General features: G+C 44.7%; 1 protein-coding gene across 1 annotated transcript; it reads right to left on the bottom strand.

The window, feature by feature from the left end:
• Positions 1–2,295: 2,295 nt before the first annotated feature.
• LOC310756905 (zinc finger protein RFP-like) lies at positions 2,296–11,739 on the bottom strand (the record flags this gene model as incomplete). Its single annotated transcript, XM_083601834.1, has 7 exons — positions 10,062–11,739; positions 9,120–9,215; positions 8,720–8,950; positions 7,455–7,477; positions 6,186–6,307; positions 5,194–5,226; positions 2,296–2,810 (listed from the first exon to the last, which is right to left on the bottom strand). The coding sequence occupies exons 1-7, from the start codon at positions 10,488–10,490 to the stop codon at positions 2,296–2,298; spliced, it is 1,449 nt and encodes a 482-aa protein (XP_083457960.1). The 5' UTR covers positions 10,491–11,739.
• Between the last annotated feature and the right edge of the window lie 3,559 nt (positions 11,740–15,298).

A 15,298-nucleotide genomic window follows, 5' to 3' on the forward strand; every position in this document is an offset into this window, starting at 1 on the left:
GGCTCTTAATTCTCTCTCAATTCCTCTCTGCCGGTTTTTTTGATAGTCCTTTATATTAAACACCAAATCTCGGAGAAGCTCTGTCCCAATAAGATCCATGTTTCTTCCAGCCAGACCTCCATATTTAAAAGTGTAGTCCAAATCTTGTTTCTTACTTCTTTTAAGTCCAAATGTCCCAGAAACTCCAGCTTCCACTTTAGTCAAGTTTGTAATCCATAAGTCTTCAGATCTCCACATGAGGAGATCTCTCCATTCCTCATTCTTCCATTCAAACCAGATTTTCATAATCTCATTCTTATTTTCCTTTATATCCATCTTAGCAGGCCTCTGGCTCTCCTTAATCATCTGCGGCATTATAGCTCCTCCTTCCTTTCCCTCCAAATCGTCATATATCTCTTTCCCCACTTTCTCAAATTTCTCAGATTTCTTTTCTTGTTCAGCTGCAAAGATTTTTAATTCAGCTACAAAAACTTTTTGTTCAGATACAAAGACTTGAGTCAAGTCCCTTCCAGATTCAGCAAGTTTATTTACTGTTTCATTCAATGTTGTGACATTTGTAGCCAAAACATTGCTTTGTTCTTGTAACTTTCCCAAGAGAAGGAAAGCCCTCTCCAGTTCAGTCAGTATTTTTCCACTTGCAGCCATTCTTGTAATGTCCCAGAGCCCCCTCTAGAGGAGTTCTGGTTACTTAGTATTCCTTCCAGTTCCAATCCAAAAGTCAAATTAACTGTTTCTCTTTATTTTCAACAATTTATTACCTGAATGTAACAAATATAACCAGCAAAGGCAACAGAAACAAAGTTCTCTTTTTCCCCCCAGCTTTGACAGCTAGTTTGACAGCTGTCAAAATCTTCTATGTCTCTTCAACAGGCTCTCTCACGGATCGCTCCCGGGTCCTGGGGGGGGGGGTGACGATTCCACTCTCAAAATTAACTCTTATCCTCCAGCAAATTCACTTATGCTGCCAAAACGTGAAATTAATTACTTTTATCCTCTCAAGAAGAAGGTGTTCTCTCAACCGTAGTTATCTAGTCCTTGCTTTAAGAGGTTTACAAGACGGGGAGACGGACTTCCTCTTTGCGCCTTCCCCGCTCGTGCCAAATCCAAAAAAGAAATTTTAAGTCCAATTTCCGTATTACTCACGGGTTGTTACTTTTAGTCCAAATGTTCAAAGGAAGAAGTCAGCGCTCTCCGACCATGGCATGCGGCTTCACTCCGTAGGGGAAGCAGTCGACTCACAGCACCGCGCCGCTCCCTGTCCCCCGTTCCGAAGCCTTTAAAAAAGCTCCTTCGCGGGTCGGGGGGCGCAAATGGTGCCCGCCGAGTAACCAAGTCCACAGGCTTCAGCGCCTGTGGTTTCTGAGGGTCCCCGCGTCGCCGCCGCGGCAGGACCCGTCCCCTACTGAGCAGATTCCCTCCGGAGCTCGGAAGGGAATCCGCCATTAGTCGATCGCGCTAACCCGGAAGTCCTCTGCTTTGAGGAACCTTTCCTGGAGGTCAGTAAGCAAGGCGGAGGGCTTAGAAACTATTTACAGAGTAGGATTTGGGCACCAAAATTGTGAGCCTCCATCTTGCTTTCTGGGCTCTGGAGGTTCTTGTGAGATCTCACACAGCCCCTTCTGACAGTCATCGCCCCCAGTCTCCTAAACTCTATTTATTTATTTTTGTTTTGACAAAATGCACAAGACTGCGAATGCATAAGTGAGTCGCGCACAAATTTTGGATCTCTTTGGACAGAGAGATTATACTGAATTGCCACATAAACTGAGGGAAAGGGATTTTGGTTGAGACGACTGAAATGTCATCATGGTGATGAGTTGTTGGCGTGAGGGTGAGCGTTCATTCTTTCCAGAACTAACTGAAAGTTCTTGAAGATTCCAGAAGATTCTGGAAATTGCTAGAAGCTGTCAGAAAGCTGGACCTTTCGTCAAGGCCACATCTGTGAGAGGAGCTGCTTCTGTTCTAACAGAAGCTGTATAAAAACTGTGTTTAGTCTCCATTTATCTTGCAAGCTGACAGAATGCAAGAAAGGGATGTGGGTCGCAAAAAACAAAGCCCGGAAAACTCTAACTAAGAAACGCTTCAGCAGACAAACTGTAAATGGGAACCATTATGCTTTTGACCCGGTAGTAAAATACATCTGTCTGTGCTTAATTGCCTCTGTGAGTTACTGGCTTCGTTGTCTGGGTCAGAGCTCCTGAAGCGCTTTGATGTTGCACATCTCTGCTGATTTAGGATTGCTGGAACTGAGAAGCATACTTAGCAGTGAACTGGGAAGCTTGTCTGTCTCTACACTCAAGAGAGTATCAGGTTCCCTTTCTTCCTCACGTAAAAAAAGGGCTGGAGGGTCTCTCCTGAGAAGGAGGCTGCCGAGAATGAGTGGAGGAGGACTGCTGTATCAGCATCGTAAAAGGACACCCGTCTCCCTTCACAGTTCAGGGCCACTCGGATCCTCTTGGGCTCCCCACCCAGAATCAAAACACGGTGCCCATTGCAGGTGGAGACCCTGTACTGATCACTCCACTTCCCTAGGCCCCATAACCCTTCCTTAGGGCCAATGGTTAACTTGCCTTTCCTCTTCACAGACTCTCTGGCTACCCCCATGGCCCATTTCCCCTCGCTCCCCACAGCGACTTCCCAGAAACGTCTGCCTTCCCTGAACGCCTCACGTCCCAGTACATAGGCATATGTGTCAAATCTCTCAGGGTTGTCTGGCAGGTCTTGATAGACTTTCCCCCATCTCACACTCTTTTGATCCTCAGACAGGATGAGGCAGGGATGTGCTGTGTCTGGATCCAAAGTTACGTTTTCTGTGGGGGCAGAGGAGGAAAGAGAAGAAAAACAATGTCAGCTGAAAAGCTGACTTTTCTTTAGGCACATGACGGAAATAGCATCCCCTCTGAAATGAACAGGGACTCCATGGCTCTGCATTCGAGACAGGGATGTTCATAAAGTTCATATTAAGTTAATCTTACTATGCCCATTTTTCAGATGGGAGGACTGAGGCTGAGAGACAGTGGCTTGTCGAAGGCCACCCCCACCCCCAGTTCATGACAGAGGGAAGTCAAAGCAGGGACTCCCTAATTCACATCTTAATCTTTTACCTCACATCACCTGACAGACCATGCTTGATATGCCAGGTAAATCTGGCAGCAGGTGCTCTCACCCGCCTTGTAACCACCATTGAGGTTTCAGTTGTATATTTAAAGTATGTTATACTCCATCCTTGCAGGTAGTGCATAAAAAGCAAGAAAGTGGTTAGGTTACCCCGCTCCCCGTGTGAAATGTCCTACTTGGGACTCATGACAGCACATCATAGAAGCCTAGAGTTGGAAGGGACCCCAAGGGTCATCTAGTCCAACCCCTGCAATGCTAGAATCTCAACTAAAGCATCCATGACAGATGGCCGTCCAACCTCTGCTTAAGAACCTCCTAGGAAGGAGAGCCCACCCCCTTCCAATTGAGACCGTTGCATGTTGTGCAAAATTCACAAACCGGAACACCTGCTTCCAGGTTTGCAGTGTTCTTTTTCCAAGTTGTTTATAAACTAAGTGTTCCAAAACCAAGATACCACTGTATATAAAATCAAACCAAAAGCAATAACCCAATAACGCCCCCCGCCAAAATACCACATTCTAAAAGGGGGTTGGATGTTAATAAGATCAACCAAAGGCCTGGTTAAAAAAGGAACATTGTTGCCTTGTGCCTAAAGGTGTGCAATGTAGATGCCAGGCAAACTTCCCTGGGGAGAGCATTCCACAGATGGGGAGCCACTGCAGAGAAGGCCCTGCTCTTGTGTTGCTACCCTCTGAACCTTGAGGAGGCGGCACACGAAGAAGGGCCTCGGAAGATGATCTCAGGGTCCGGGAAGGTTTATGGGGGAAGAGGCGGTCCTTCAGACATTGTGGTCCTGAACCATTTAAGGCTTTATAGGTCAAAACCAGCACTTTGAATTGGGCCCAGAAACCAATTGGTAGCCAGTGCAGTCAGACCAGAGTAATATGCTCAAACCATCTTGCTTCAGTGAGCAACCTGGCCGCTGAATTCTGCACCAACTTACATTTCTGAACCGTCTGCAGGGGCAGCCCTACGTATAACACTTTGCAGTAATCTAACCTTGAGGTTACCAGAGCATAGACCACAGTAGTTAGGCTATCCCTGTCCAGATAGGAGTGTAGCACTCTGGGCCACTGAGGCCACCTGAGCCTCGAGTGACAACAAAGGATCCAGGAGGACCCCCAAGCTACAAACCTGCTCCTTCAGAGGAAGTGTAACCCCATCAAGAGCAGGCAACCTCCCAGCCATACCAGCTGTACCTTTTCCAGCTCTTATGGATCCCTTTTTGTGGTGTTCAGGATCTGGCCAGACTGGACTTCTGTCTTCCCATTGAGCCTTTTCCCCTGGTCTGTTGTGCAATTCTGCCCTGCTCTTTTAAGTTTATTCAGGATTCTCTAGTTTAAACAGAGACGTATGTCTTCCGTCCAATACAAAAGCTGAGGGAAGACCCCCATCTTGCAGGGAAGCTGGACCCCTGGAGTTCACACTCAGGCAGCCCCCAGCTCCCTCCACTGACACCAGAAACCATTTACCTTCTCGCCCCCAAAGGCTGTTGCAGCCATTTTCTGAGCTATTTGTGTTCATGCATTTCCCACTCTTACATAAAAGGGGTGGGGATCCTGTATGGCTCAAAGGGATATTTCCCCCTCATGTGCCAGGAGCCTTTGGCTTCACACCACCCCTGTGTCTTATTGAGATTCGGCACAGAAAAGCCAGCCATCCTGGGCTGGGGGCCTCCTAAGAGTCTGCAGGCTCCGGCCAAGATCCCCTCTAGCCCAGCAAGCTGCTCTCACGGAACAGATGCCTCCAGGAAATACAGTGGTACCTCGGGTTAACAACTTACTTCGTTCTGGAGGTCCATACTTAACCTGAAACTGTTCTTAACCTGAGGTACCACTTTAGCTAATAGGGTCTCCTGCTGCCGCCACACGATTTCTGTTCTCATTCTGAAGCAAAGTTCTTAACCCGAGGTACTATTTCTGGGTTAGAGGAGTCTGTAACCTGAAGCGTCTGTAACCCAAGGTACCAGTGTAAGGGAAAATAAGGAATGGATGGAAGAGCTGCAGTGGCCTGGTCTTTTGAGAAGCAGATCCCATCTCTCCCGAATTAGTGTCTCTGTTTGACTCGGAAATGTACCTTTTTGCAGCTGCAGTCCATATTCCACAGTGTCTGCAAGAGAAAAGGGAACAGAGATTTAGCATCACACTTTCATTCATATAACAAACCTGGAAAGAACAATATGAGCTCATGAGATTGTAGCCAGGTGTTGTGGACTACAAGTCCCATCATCCCTAACCACTAAAAAGCCACCTGGAGATTATAGGAGATGCAGTTAAAACTACCTGAAATTCTCCATACTGGCTATCCCTGGATAACCAGGGCAGGGGTGAAGTCAAGGTTCAGGCCTGCCCAAATCTTGGGAGGAGAAGCAGGACCCCCAGAAGATCTCCCCGTAAACAAGAAGATCCAGACACCTCTGTTCCAGGACAGGAGGCCTCAACCCCAGTCCCCTCTGCTCCTGGCTGGCTCTTGGACAGCCCCCCTCCTTCCCTCCTTCCACCCCCTTACATCAATCTCAGGGCCAAAGGAACAGAGGAGTCGCCCAAAAGGCTGTAGATGAGGCTACTTGGGTAATGGGTGAGATGTTTGAAGAGGTCAAGTACAACTTTTTACAGACAACTCGCAACTTAAGAGAGGGTTACATTCCTGGGGGTTGTGCACAAAGGCAAATTCAGAATGACCCCGGAATCACCCCTGCCATCTGAGATCCCAAGATGGCCCCATGAGATTTCGCAGGAGCCTTTCAGAGCCCAGTAAGGTCTTAAAAGTGATTTGAGTGGTGGCTAAACACTTCATGGCAAGAGCTTTCAAGCCCTTTACCTTGCTGACTGGAATCTGGGAGGCTCCCCCAAGAGCTTCCAGATCCCAGCAAGAAGGGCTTACCATCCCCTTTCAATTGCCTAAGTTAAATCAGTTGTGAGACATCTACATAGGAAAGTGTGGCTTCCAGATTTTGAAAAGAATAAATAAATAAACATTCCATTTTCCTAGCACTGCTATTGAGCTGGAGTCTTTCATGAACAATTTTAAATATCCAATACAAAATATTTTCAACCCATCTTTACTACCTCTGAATTTCTTCATGCCACCCTTCAGGAAGGGATTTATATCACAGAAGTCCCAGATCCTCCACTTCAGGACAGGCGGAAAAGCCACAGGAGGATCCTCTAATTTCTCCTTCTCCTGAGACCTGGGAGGAGAAGAACAAAGTCAAGCCACCATCCTTCCATCGCAAGGAGATTTCTGACAAGGCAGGCGTCTCATCCTGATTATAAAGGCATGATGGATATATCAGGAAGACTTGGGAGCAGGATTTTCCTATGGCAAAAGGAGCATCTAGATGATGTGTGGATTTAGAAAGCATCTAAGAAGTTGAAGGAAAACCCAAATGCACCTGCTTTTGAATTTTGGATGAAATATATGAATAGGAGATTGAAGATAAAGAAGCTGATATATACACATTTTTTTTTGGAAGAAAACTGAACCACACTGGGCCTTATGCAGAGATTTTAGGACTACACCAGTTTTAGTGAAGCATTTCAAGTGATTAATGAGCCAAACAAAATAGATCTGGTATGTGCATTTCTGAAATATAAGGAAGTTCAGCATGCTTTAGATTGGCTTTTGCAATTAACTTTATAAATGTATTTTAGCACAGTGGTTATATTTTAAAAATGGAGAAAATATTAGAAATTAAAGCAGTATTTTCTAAACATGTAAGATTTTCAAAATTCTTGAATTTTTGAAGATGTTGCAGGTGTTTGGGGGAGAAGGCTCTCAGCGGCTACTCTTCACGATGGCTGAGTCAAAGGCAGTGGTGCCTCTGAACTCCAGTTGCTGAAACCACCGGAGCAAAGTGTCCTCTGGGGCTCTGATCCTGCCCACCGGTTTCCCACTGGCATCTGGTTAGTCACTGTGAAAACGGGATGCTGGACTTGATGGGCCATGGCCTGATCCAGCAGGGCCCTTTCTCACATTCTTATGTTTGAGGAAGAACCTGCAGGAGCCTGAATACACTGGATATTTAAGGGTAAGTTATAGTGAAGATATTTACAAGCCCCTTTGGAATGTCTCCCCTTTTTGTATCAATTGCAGAGTAAATGAATCCATCACAGAGAAGGGCCCACAGAGATATGCAATGGGAACGGCTTCCTGTCTGTGATTGTAGCAACAAACTACCACAAAAATGTGTCCCTACTTTTGTCTGTGATTTTGTGAAATGGACGATGGAGTCCTAATCTATCTCTGAAAGGAGGAACTGGAGAATGAGGTTCTCACCCGTTAAACAGGAACTTTCCCAATACAGTATCTTAAAGCAGCAGATTTCCATCACTTACCTCTGCAAGAAACTTCTGATATCCTGGAAGGAAAGAAAGAAAAAGATATCAGTGGAGCCATTTCTGCACAGTGCTGCTGTCAGTTATAAATACTCAGCAGCTGAAGCAGAGAGAGGTTTGTTGTTGTTTAGTCGTTTAGTCATGTCCTACTCTTCGTGACCCCATGGACCAGGGAGTCTTCTCTTCTCATGAGGTGGCCAAAGTATTGGAGCCTCAGCTTCAGGATCTGTCCTTCCAGTGAGTACTCAGGGCTGATTTCCTTCAGAATGGATAGGTTTGATCTTCTTGCAGTCCATGGGACTCTCAAGAGTCTCCTCCAGCACCAGAATTCAAAAGCAGCCCAGCTCAAAACAAAAGACCCCCAATAAAATACGCAATGCCACATAATTTTGGAATAACCATCAAATGGCAAAAGTCAGCCACTCCAGTGATGACGAATAAAAGGTCCCGTTCTTCCCTTTTGACCAAGTCACCCAAACACCTGAGAGATTCAGTCCCACCTCCCTGATTTGCCATTTTGCCTGCAGTGCATGCTGGTTCCGTGTTCACATGCAACTAATCGGTTCACTGCTATGTACATCCCACACTCAGTCATATCCTATGAACCACCCTGAGACCTCTGAGTATAAGGCAGTATACAAACTTATATAATAATAATAATAATAATAATAATAAGAAGAAGAAGAATAAGAATAAGAATAAGAAGTCACCCCCACTCTGGCTGGACCCAAGACAGCAGTGCCAATTTGGAATGCCTGTGTTGGAGGCAGTATCGGTTGTATTCAACTCGCTTTTACTCAGGCACACTGAAATTAATGAACCTAAGATAGTCATCCCCATTAATTTCAGTTGTCTACTCTGAGGAAAGATTAATAGAATACAGATCTCTGTTTGCTTGTGGGCTTCCCAGAGACCTTTGGTTAGCCAATGTGACAACAGGATGCAGGATGGAAAGGGCCTGTGGTTTGATCTAGTGACAACTTGAAGAAAATATTCTTCACATAATCAATCACAAGATGCAATACACACACCCCATTTCAAAACAAATGTGCATTATTGGGGGGGCTGGTCCTCTCAAATATTTCATTGGGGTGTCAAGGGACCTCAGCCCCTCAGAGTTGGCTCCTGTGCCAGGGCTGAAACCTTTTACCATTCATGTACTGCTTGTTTCTCTGACAACAGTATTTTTATGTGGGGAAGAACTATGAAATGCTTGCAGTCTGAAGCAGCACACTCCACCCTCTCACATCAGGATGAGGCCTGACCTGCAGGAGTTCACTCGCTGGTTCCTGAAGCTTCTCCTCCATCTCCTGGATGAGGCTGTCAAGAGAGGAGAGTTCCCTGGAGAGTCTGGCCAGGTGCTCCTCCCTTTTCTTTGCAATCTCCTTCTCCACTTCTGCCATCTGGGCCAGAAGAAGCTTCTCTTGTTCTTCCAGAAACTGGTGCAGTCGCCTGATCTCAGCCACCATCTTCCCCTTCTCTGCTTCCATTTGCTTCTGCAGCAGCAAAAACAGAAAAAGGAAGAGAACAGCAGGCCAGTATCAGGCATAATGTTGCAGGATGAAGAGGCCAGATACCAGAATTCACTTGGAAGGGCATGTCTGACATTTTAGAGAGATTTAAGACTACAGCACTTTTTCACCTTCAAATAACAGTGATGCTTACAAGCAGGTCTTGGCTTTCCTTTTCTGCATCTGCTTTAAACATCAGAATTTTCTTTCTCTCCTTCCTCACGTTGTCTAGGCATCTGCTGATCTGATCCTGAAAAGAAAAAAAATCCCAGCTGGGTTGCTTTTTCTCTCTCTCTTTTTTCGGCATTTTAGTATACATAATATCAGGCAACTGAATCATATGCTTGCTCCCTGCCCCACATTCCCGGGTCCTTCCGGAGGTTCCCCTTCATTCCTGCCTCCTGCCTTGCCCCACCTTCCAGTTCTAGGAGCTTTCACTGGGAGCTGCTTCCAGAGGAAGAACTGTGGGGAGTGACTCCAATATGCTGCAGGGAGACATAGAGGGAAATTCATCCCTTGAAATATGATGAAATGTTTATTAACTAGTGTTTTCAGAAGTTTCACAAGGCTGCACAAACGCTCCTGCTAGAGGGAGTGGGGAGAATACATTATTTCAAGAGTATCTTGACATCATTCCTGCCTTGCAGGGGGTTGGACTAGATGACCCTTGGGTCCCGTCAAACTCTTAAGATTCTGTGATCTTGCAGGCCTGGCTTGCCTACAGCTATTCCATCCCCCAAGCAAATCCAGAGCAGAGGCGTAGTATGGGCCAGCCTGGGGGGTGCCTGTCATGATGTCTTCCATCTGTAGGGCAGGTAAGGACTAACAGGCTGGCACCCTGGCTTTTGCAAGTCTCACAAAGTGGTGCTGGGCTCGCAGTGTGCTGTGAGACTTGCACCCCTCAAAGCAAGGCAGCATCGGCCACGTTGGCTGGCCAAGCTCCCCACTGCATGGCTGAGCAGGCGGTGCAATGCAGCCCCTCTTAGCTCCAGTTGCTGGGGGTCGCTCCACTGTCACAACTTGTCCCCATGGGGTGCGGCATGCCCCGGGCACCAGCAAGGAACCAGATCCAGAGTGATCCAGAGTGTTTTCCTACCTTGTACTCCTGGGACGCCTCCTCTATAGGAACTGCCTCGTGGCTTTTGTGCTCCTTGGATTTGTCACAAACCAGACAGATGGGGGCTTCATCCTGCTTGCAGAACAGCTTCAGGGGCTCCTGGTGCTTCTCACAAACTCTCCCCTTTCCTTCTGCCTCCTCTTTTCTGCCCAGAAGGCTGAATTTCTTAATTATTTCCACAACATTTGCTAGCTGCAGGTTTCTCCTGACGCTGCCTTGCTCCACTGTTTTCCTGCACTGAGGGCAGGAAGCCTCTCTCTCAGATTTCCCCCAATACTGGGTCAGGCAGGATCGGCAGAAGTTGTGCCCGCACTCCGGGATGATCACTGGATCCTGGAAATACTCCAGGCATATGGGGCAAGTGGCTTCCTCGCTGAGATCCATGACAGGACTCCCAGAAGCAGCCATGGCCACCGCCCCAGGGAGACAGAGTTGGTTTCGTTTTCTTTCCTTTCTGTCTGCAAATGGGCGTGTTTCCTTTCCAGGAAATTCAGATTTAATGAGTCCAGATCTCTGCTGATATGGAGCTGTGGAGTTAGCTGGAGCAGAGAGCCTCTTCCGTGTAGAGGAAATTAATTAATTTATTTTAAAAGGAATGCTCTTGGCGGCTGCTCATTTAATGAACCATTTCCAGTGAGAGCTGGAGAAAAGTGAGGTTGTTTCCCCCTAACTTCATATGAGCCTCAGACTACTTTGAAAACTGATGAATGAATCCTAACTCCATTTCCCCCACAAATGGCTCCATTTCCAGCTCTTAGCCTTGACGTAAAGAGGAGAAGCAGCCTAACTCTCCATCACGGTGCCTATTTTTAGTGAGTTTGGACAAAATCGTCAGCCTCACTGATAATGTGCAAAAACACTGCCCCCCCAGGTGAACACTAGGATTACATAGCATTTTTAGCAATATGAGAAACTGGGTCCTTCATAATCAAAACAATGTTTGGGCCCTTTTTAATCGGCTATGAAGACCCAGTGAAGCTGAAAAGAGGGAGACTCAGGGCAGACAAAAGGAAGGACTTCTCTTCACACTGGATTTTGTGGGAATCCGATTAATTTTGCCATGTGCCAAATGCTGCAATGCTCCTAATTTTAGGTCCTTTCCATAGGAAAAAAAACTCCTGTTTTGGGAGGTTTTGTAATGCTTGATGTTTTTTATGATGTTTCTTGATATATTGTAAGCCACCTGGAATGGCTGAGGAAACCCAGCACGTGGGTGGGGTATTATTATAATAATATTTAAAAAGTGTGCCCCACTCAAAGGTAATAGTTTGCACGCTAAACACGAAATCCTTGATCTAACGCCACTGTCTCACACCCACCTTTCTGAATGATTGGTGTTAATAATTGTATTATAATTTAGCACTGTTATAATGAGGCTATTATTGGATTATTGTAACTGAAAACTAATAAAAATCATCCAAAATAATATTATTCAAAATATTATAATAATCCTAATAATGATTGGAAATCTGGTGATGAGTATCTGCTTGTCTGCCTCTACACTCAGAGATTGTCAGGTGAGCTTTGGCAGACACATAAAACAAGGGCTGGAGGGTCTCTCCTGAGAAGGAGGCCGTCGAGAATGAGTGGAGGAGGACGGCTCTATCAGCATCGTAAAAGGACACCCGTCCCCCTTCACAGTTCAGGGCCACTCAGATCCTCTCGGGCTCCTCACCTGGAACAAGGGCCTTACAGGGAGAGCAAAACTTGTACACACCGCCCCACTTTCCCAAACCCCAGATCCCTTCTGTAGGATCAAAAGAGAAATCACCCTTCCTCTTCACAGACTTTCTGGCAACCCCCACCCTCCATTCTTCCTCTCTTCCCACAGTGACCTCCCAGAAATGTCTGCCTGATGTGAAACCCTCACATCCCAGCACATAGGTTTGTATGTCAAATCTCTCAGGTTTGTCTGGCAGGTCTTGACGCCCTTCTCCCTCTCTCACACTCTTTCGATCCTCAGACAGGATGAGGCAGGGATGTGCTGTGTCTGGATCCAAAGTTATGTTTTCTGTGGGGGCAGATGAGGAAAGAGAAGAGAAACAACGTCAACTGGGAAGCTGACTTTGCTTTAGACAGAAATGTAATTCCCTCTGAAATGAATAGGGACTTTGTTAACTGCATTCGGGACTAGAATGCTCCACAAGTTCTTAATAATACTTCTTGAAACATCTGTGTGGTTTTGGGGGAGTTGTGCCATCAAAAGGCACCCTCCTATTTTCTGGCAACGAAAGCACTCCACTGTTTTTATTGTGTTATGTTATGTGAGCTGGTCTTTGACCGTAATAAATTATTTATCTATCTATCAGTGGTGGAAAGAGTTTCTAAGTCCACCTTGGTTCCCGGCATCTAGAAGATAGATAGATAGATAATTTATTACGGTCAAAGACCAGCTCACATAACATAACACAATAAAAACAGCGTTCATAAAGATAAAATATGCAATTGGATCAGATTGCAGCAATAGCTCATGAGTTAAAATTGAGATATATACATACACCCGTACAACTGAGATTTGAGCTACCATAAAAAAAATTGACCCTGGGGCACCCCAAAGGGCAACTTCAGCATTTCCCTATTAAGCTATTTTATTCTAGAGGATGATCTGTGCCTACAAATCTGGGTGCAGAATCTGGCTACCAGTCAGGTCGTCTTATGATCTTTGCCTAAGAGGAGAGAATTAAGTTTAGACTTGTCTGAAAGATCAGTGAGCCTCTTCAGCAAAGGGTCAATGGTGTCTCTACGAATCTCAGCATAAAAAGGACATCTAAAAATATATATGTTCAAGGCTTCCTATTTCCCCTAATGGGCAGGCGCAAAGTCTCTGTGCGTACGGGACCCTTCTATAGGAGCCCTCCAGAACCGGTGAGGGCCAGGCCGAGCTTCTAGCAGGAGTGAAAGCCCTTCTTGCATTTCTGGATGTGAGGAAATAGAGATATGTTGCTGGAGAAGCTACGTATCTCCCGTTTTCTATGATTTTATAATCAGGGACCCTTGTACAGTCCTGTTGTCTCTCTATGTCCATGATTCTTTGCCTAACCACGGATCTAGCTTGGCTCAGGCCCATAGTTATGAGGGTTTGGGGAGCAAGGCCCAGTTTCTGAAGAGTGTTTAAGACTGCTGTCTGCCAGCCAGACTGAAACTGGTCGCTCAGAATCAATGGGGCTATTCCTTGGGGAAGCAGTTTCAGAGTTAGCCACTTATATATTGAGGTTAGACTAATATGAGCTTCCACTTTCATTATCCCTGTTTCTAGTCTGACCCATGCATTTGAAACGCATCTAGGAACTTGTAGAAGGGCTCTGAGGAGTTTGGATTGCACTCTTTCAAGGGGAATGAAACAAATGCTAAATTAGAATACAATTATCATTCAGATGCCAAACTATATAATTTAGGTGGTCCCCTGCATGAAAGAATTGATGTCTGTGATGTCTTTTCCTGTCCTTGTAAAATATTATGTGTATCTTTTCCACCTTGGGCGGAGCTAATATCCCATTGTTCTTTCAGAAGTTCTCCATTGCTCTGTCCCATCCTTCATTGTTTTGCAATTTTAACAGCAACTGCAAAAATCACACTGACTCAAGAAATATCCTGTGTTCGCCATTTTCCTTCTCGGCCTGGGAAGGAGAGTGATCTGTCGAACTTCAAATAACTCATTGATGGACTTTTTATCACATGTGGTGGGAATGTAGAGAAGTGAAAAGATTTTGGGAAATGATATATAATGAATTGAAAAAAATGTTTAAAATGACATTTGTAAAAAAAACCCAGAAGCATTTTTGTTAGGGATTGTAGGACAAGACCTGCCAAGAAAAACAAAGAAATTATTTACGTATGCTACAATAGCGGCAAGAGTCTTGCTAGCATAAGGATGGAAAAATGAGGAAATCCCAACAAAAAAACAGTGGCAAGAAAAACTGATGAGTTATGCGGAACTGTCTAAATTGACATATAAACTGTGTGATAAGGACAACTGTGACTTTAAGGAAGAATGGGAACTTTTTACAAATTACCTAAAAGGACAACAAAATGAACTGGACGCCTTGGCAGGTTTTGAATAAACACCCACCAATTTGAATACATGACAGATAAGGCAAGGATATGTACAATTTTATAACATGCAGAGGACAATACATGCAGAGAAATCAGTGAGGGGAGCTGAAGGAAGTCATTGGTGGGGGGGAGAGGGGGGATGGAGGGGAGAAAGGGGAGGAAATAATCTATTTGAGTACTTGGATTGATCATTTGTTATGTTGAAACTGTTTAATAAAAATACTTATAAATAACCTCATTAATGAACCGTATCAACTTCTCAGCAAGCTTGCAAACAGATTCCTTTCATCCCTCTGTTCAGCCAAAGATAAATACTTCCAATTAAATTAATCTTGAAGTCCTTTTAGCATGCTCCAGTTCAGTCCATAGATAATAAAGGATAGGGAAGAAATCCAATTGTCCACAAACCCTGCAAATAAGCCTTCCCTCTCTTTTTTCTTTTTATACGCACTGTTATGTCCTGAAGTTCTCACCCTGGGCCAGCAGGGGGGTACTGTAGATAGTTATGCAAATGAAGGATCGAAAGTGACGTTCAGTGATTGGATAGTTTGTTTTTTTTTTAAATTATAAATTTTTATTCATATTTGCACATATATCCAGAAAAAACATAAACAAAAAATCCACCACATACCTTATACAAATTATATCCACTTCACAAATCATAAATAAAATACATAACTGAACTAGTCTCAACTGAGCCTTGGACTTCCCTCCACTCCTTTGGTAAGTATCGAATAAATTATATAGTCGCGTACTTTTTAACTCTTTTACATAGGCCTTTCCCGCTGTTAGAGTTATTTCAACCCTGCCAGTGTCACCTGAGATTTAGATTCCATATACATTAAATATTTCTTCCAATTATCATGAAATTTCTGTTCGTCTTGGTCCCTTACTCTTCCTGATATTCTGTCGAGCTCAGCATAATTTATCATTTTAACCTGCCAATCACTTATGTTAGGTATTACTTCTAATTTCCAATTTTGTGCTAACATAATTCTTGCAGCTGTCGTAGCATATAGAAACAAGAGAGGGAAGGAGAAGAGATAGACGATAAAAAACAGTAGATTTAATTTAGACTTGTTATCTTATTATTTGCATATAAGTGATGGCTCTAAAAGTTCTGACCTGGAACGTGAATGGACTCAACAATAAAAATAAAAGGA

The sequence above is a fragment of the Podarcis filfolensis genome (genome assembly GCF_964270895.1).
Source record: "Podarcis filfolensis genome assembly, chromosome: 2".
In the NCBI taxonomy this organism is placed as follows: domain Eukaryota; kingdom Metazoa; phylum Chordata; class Lepidosauria; order Squamata; family Lacertidae; genus Podarcis; species Podarcis filfolensis.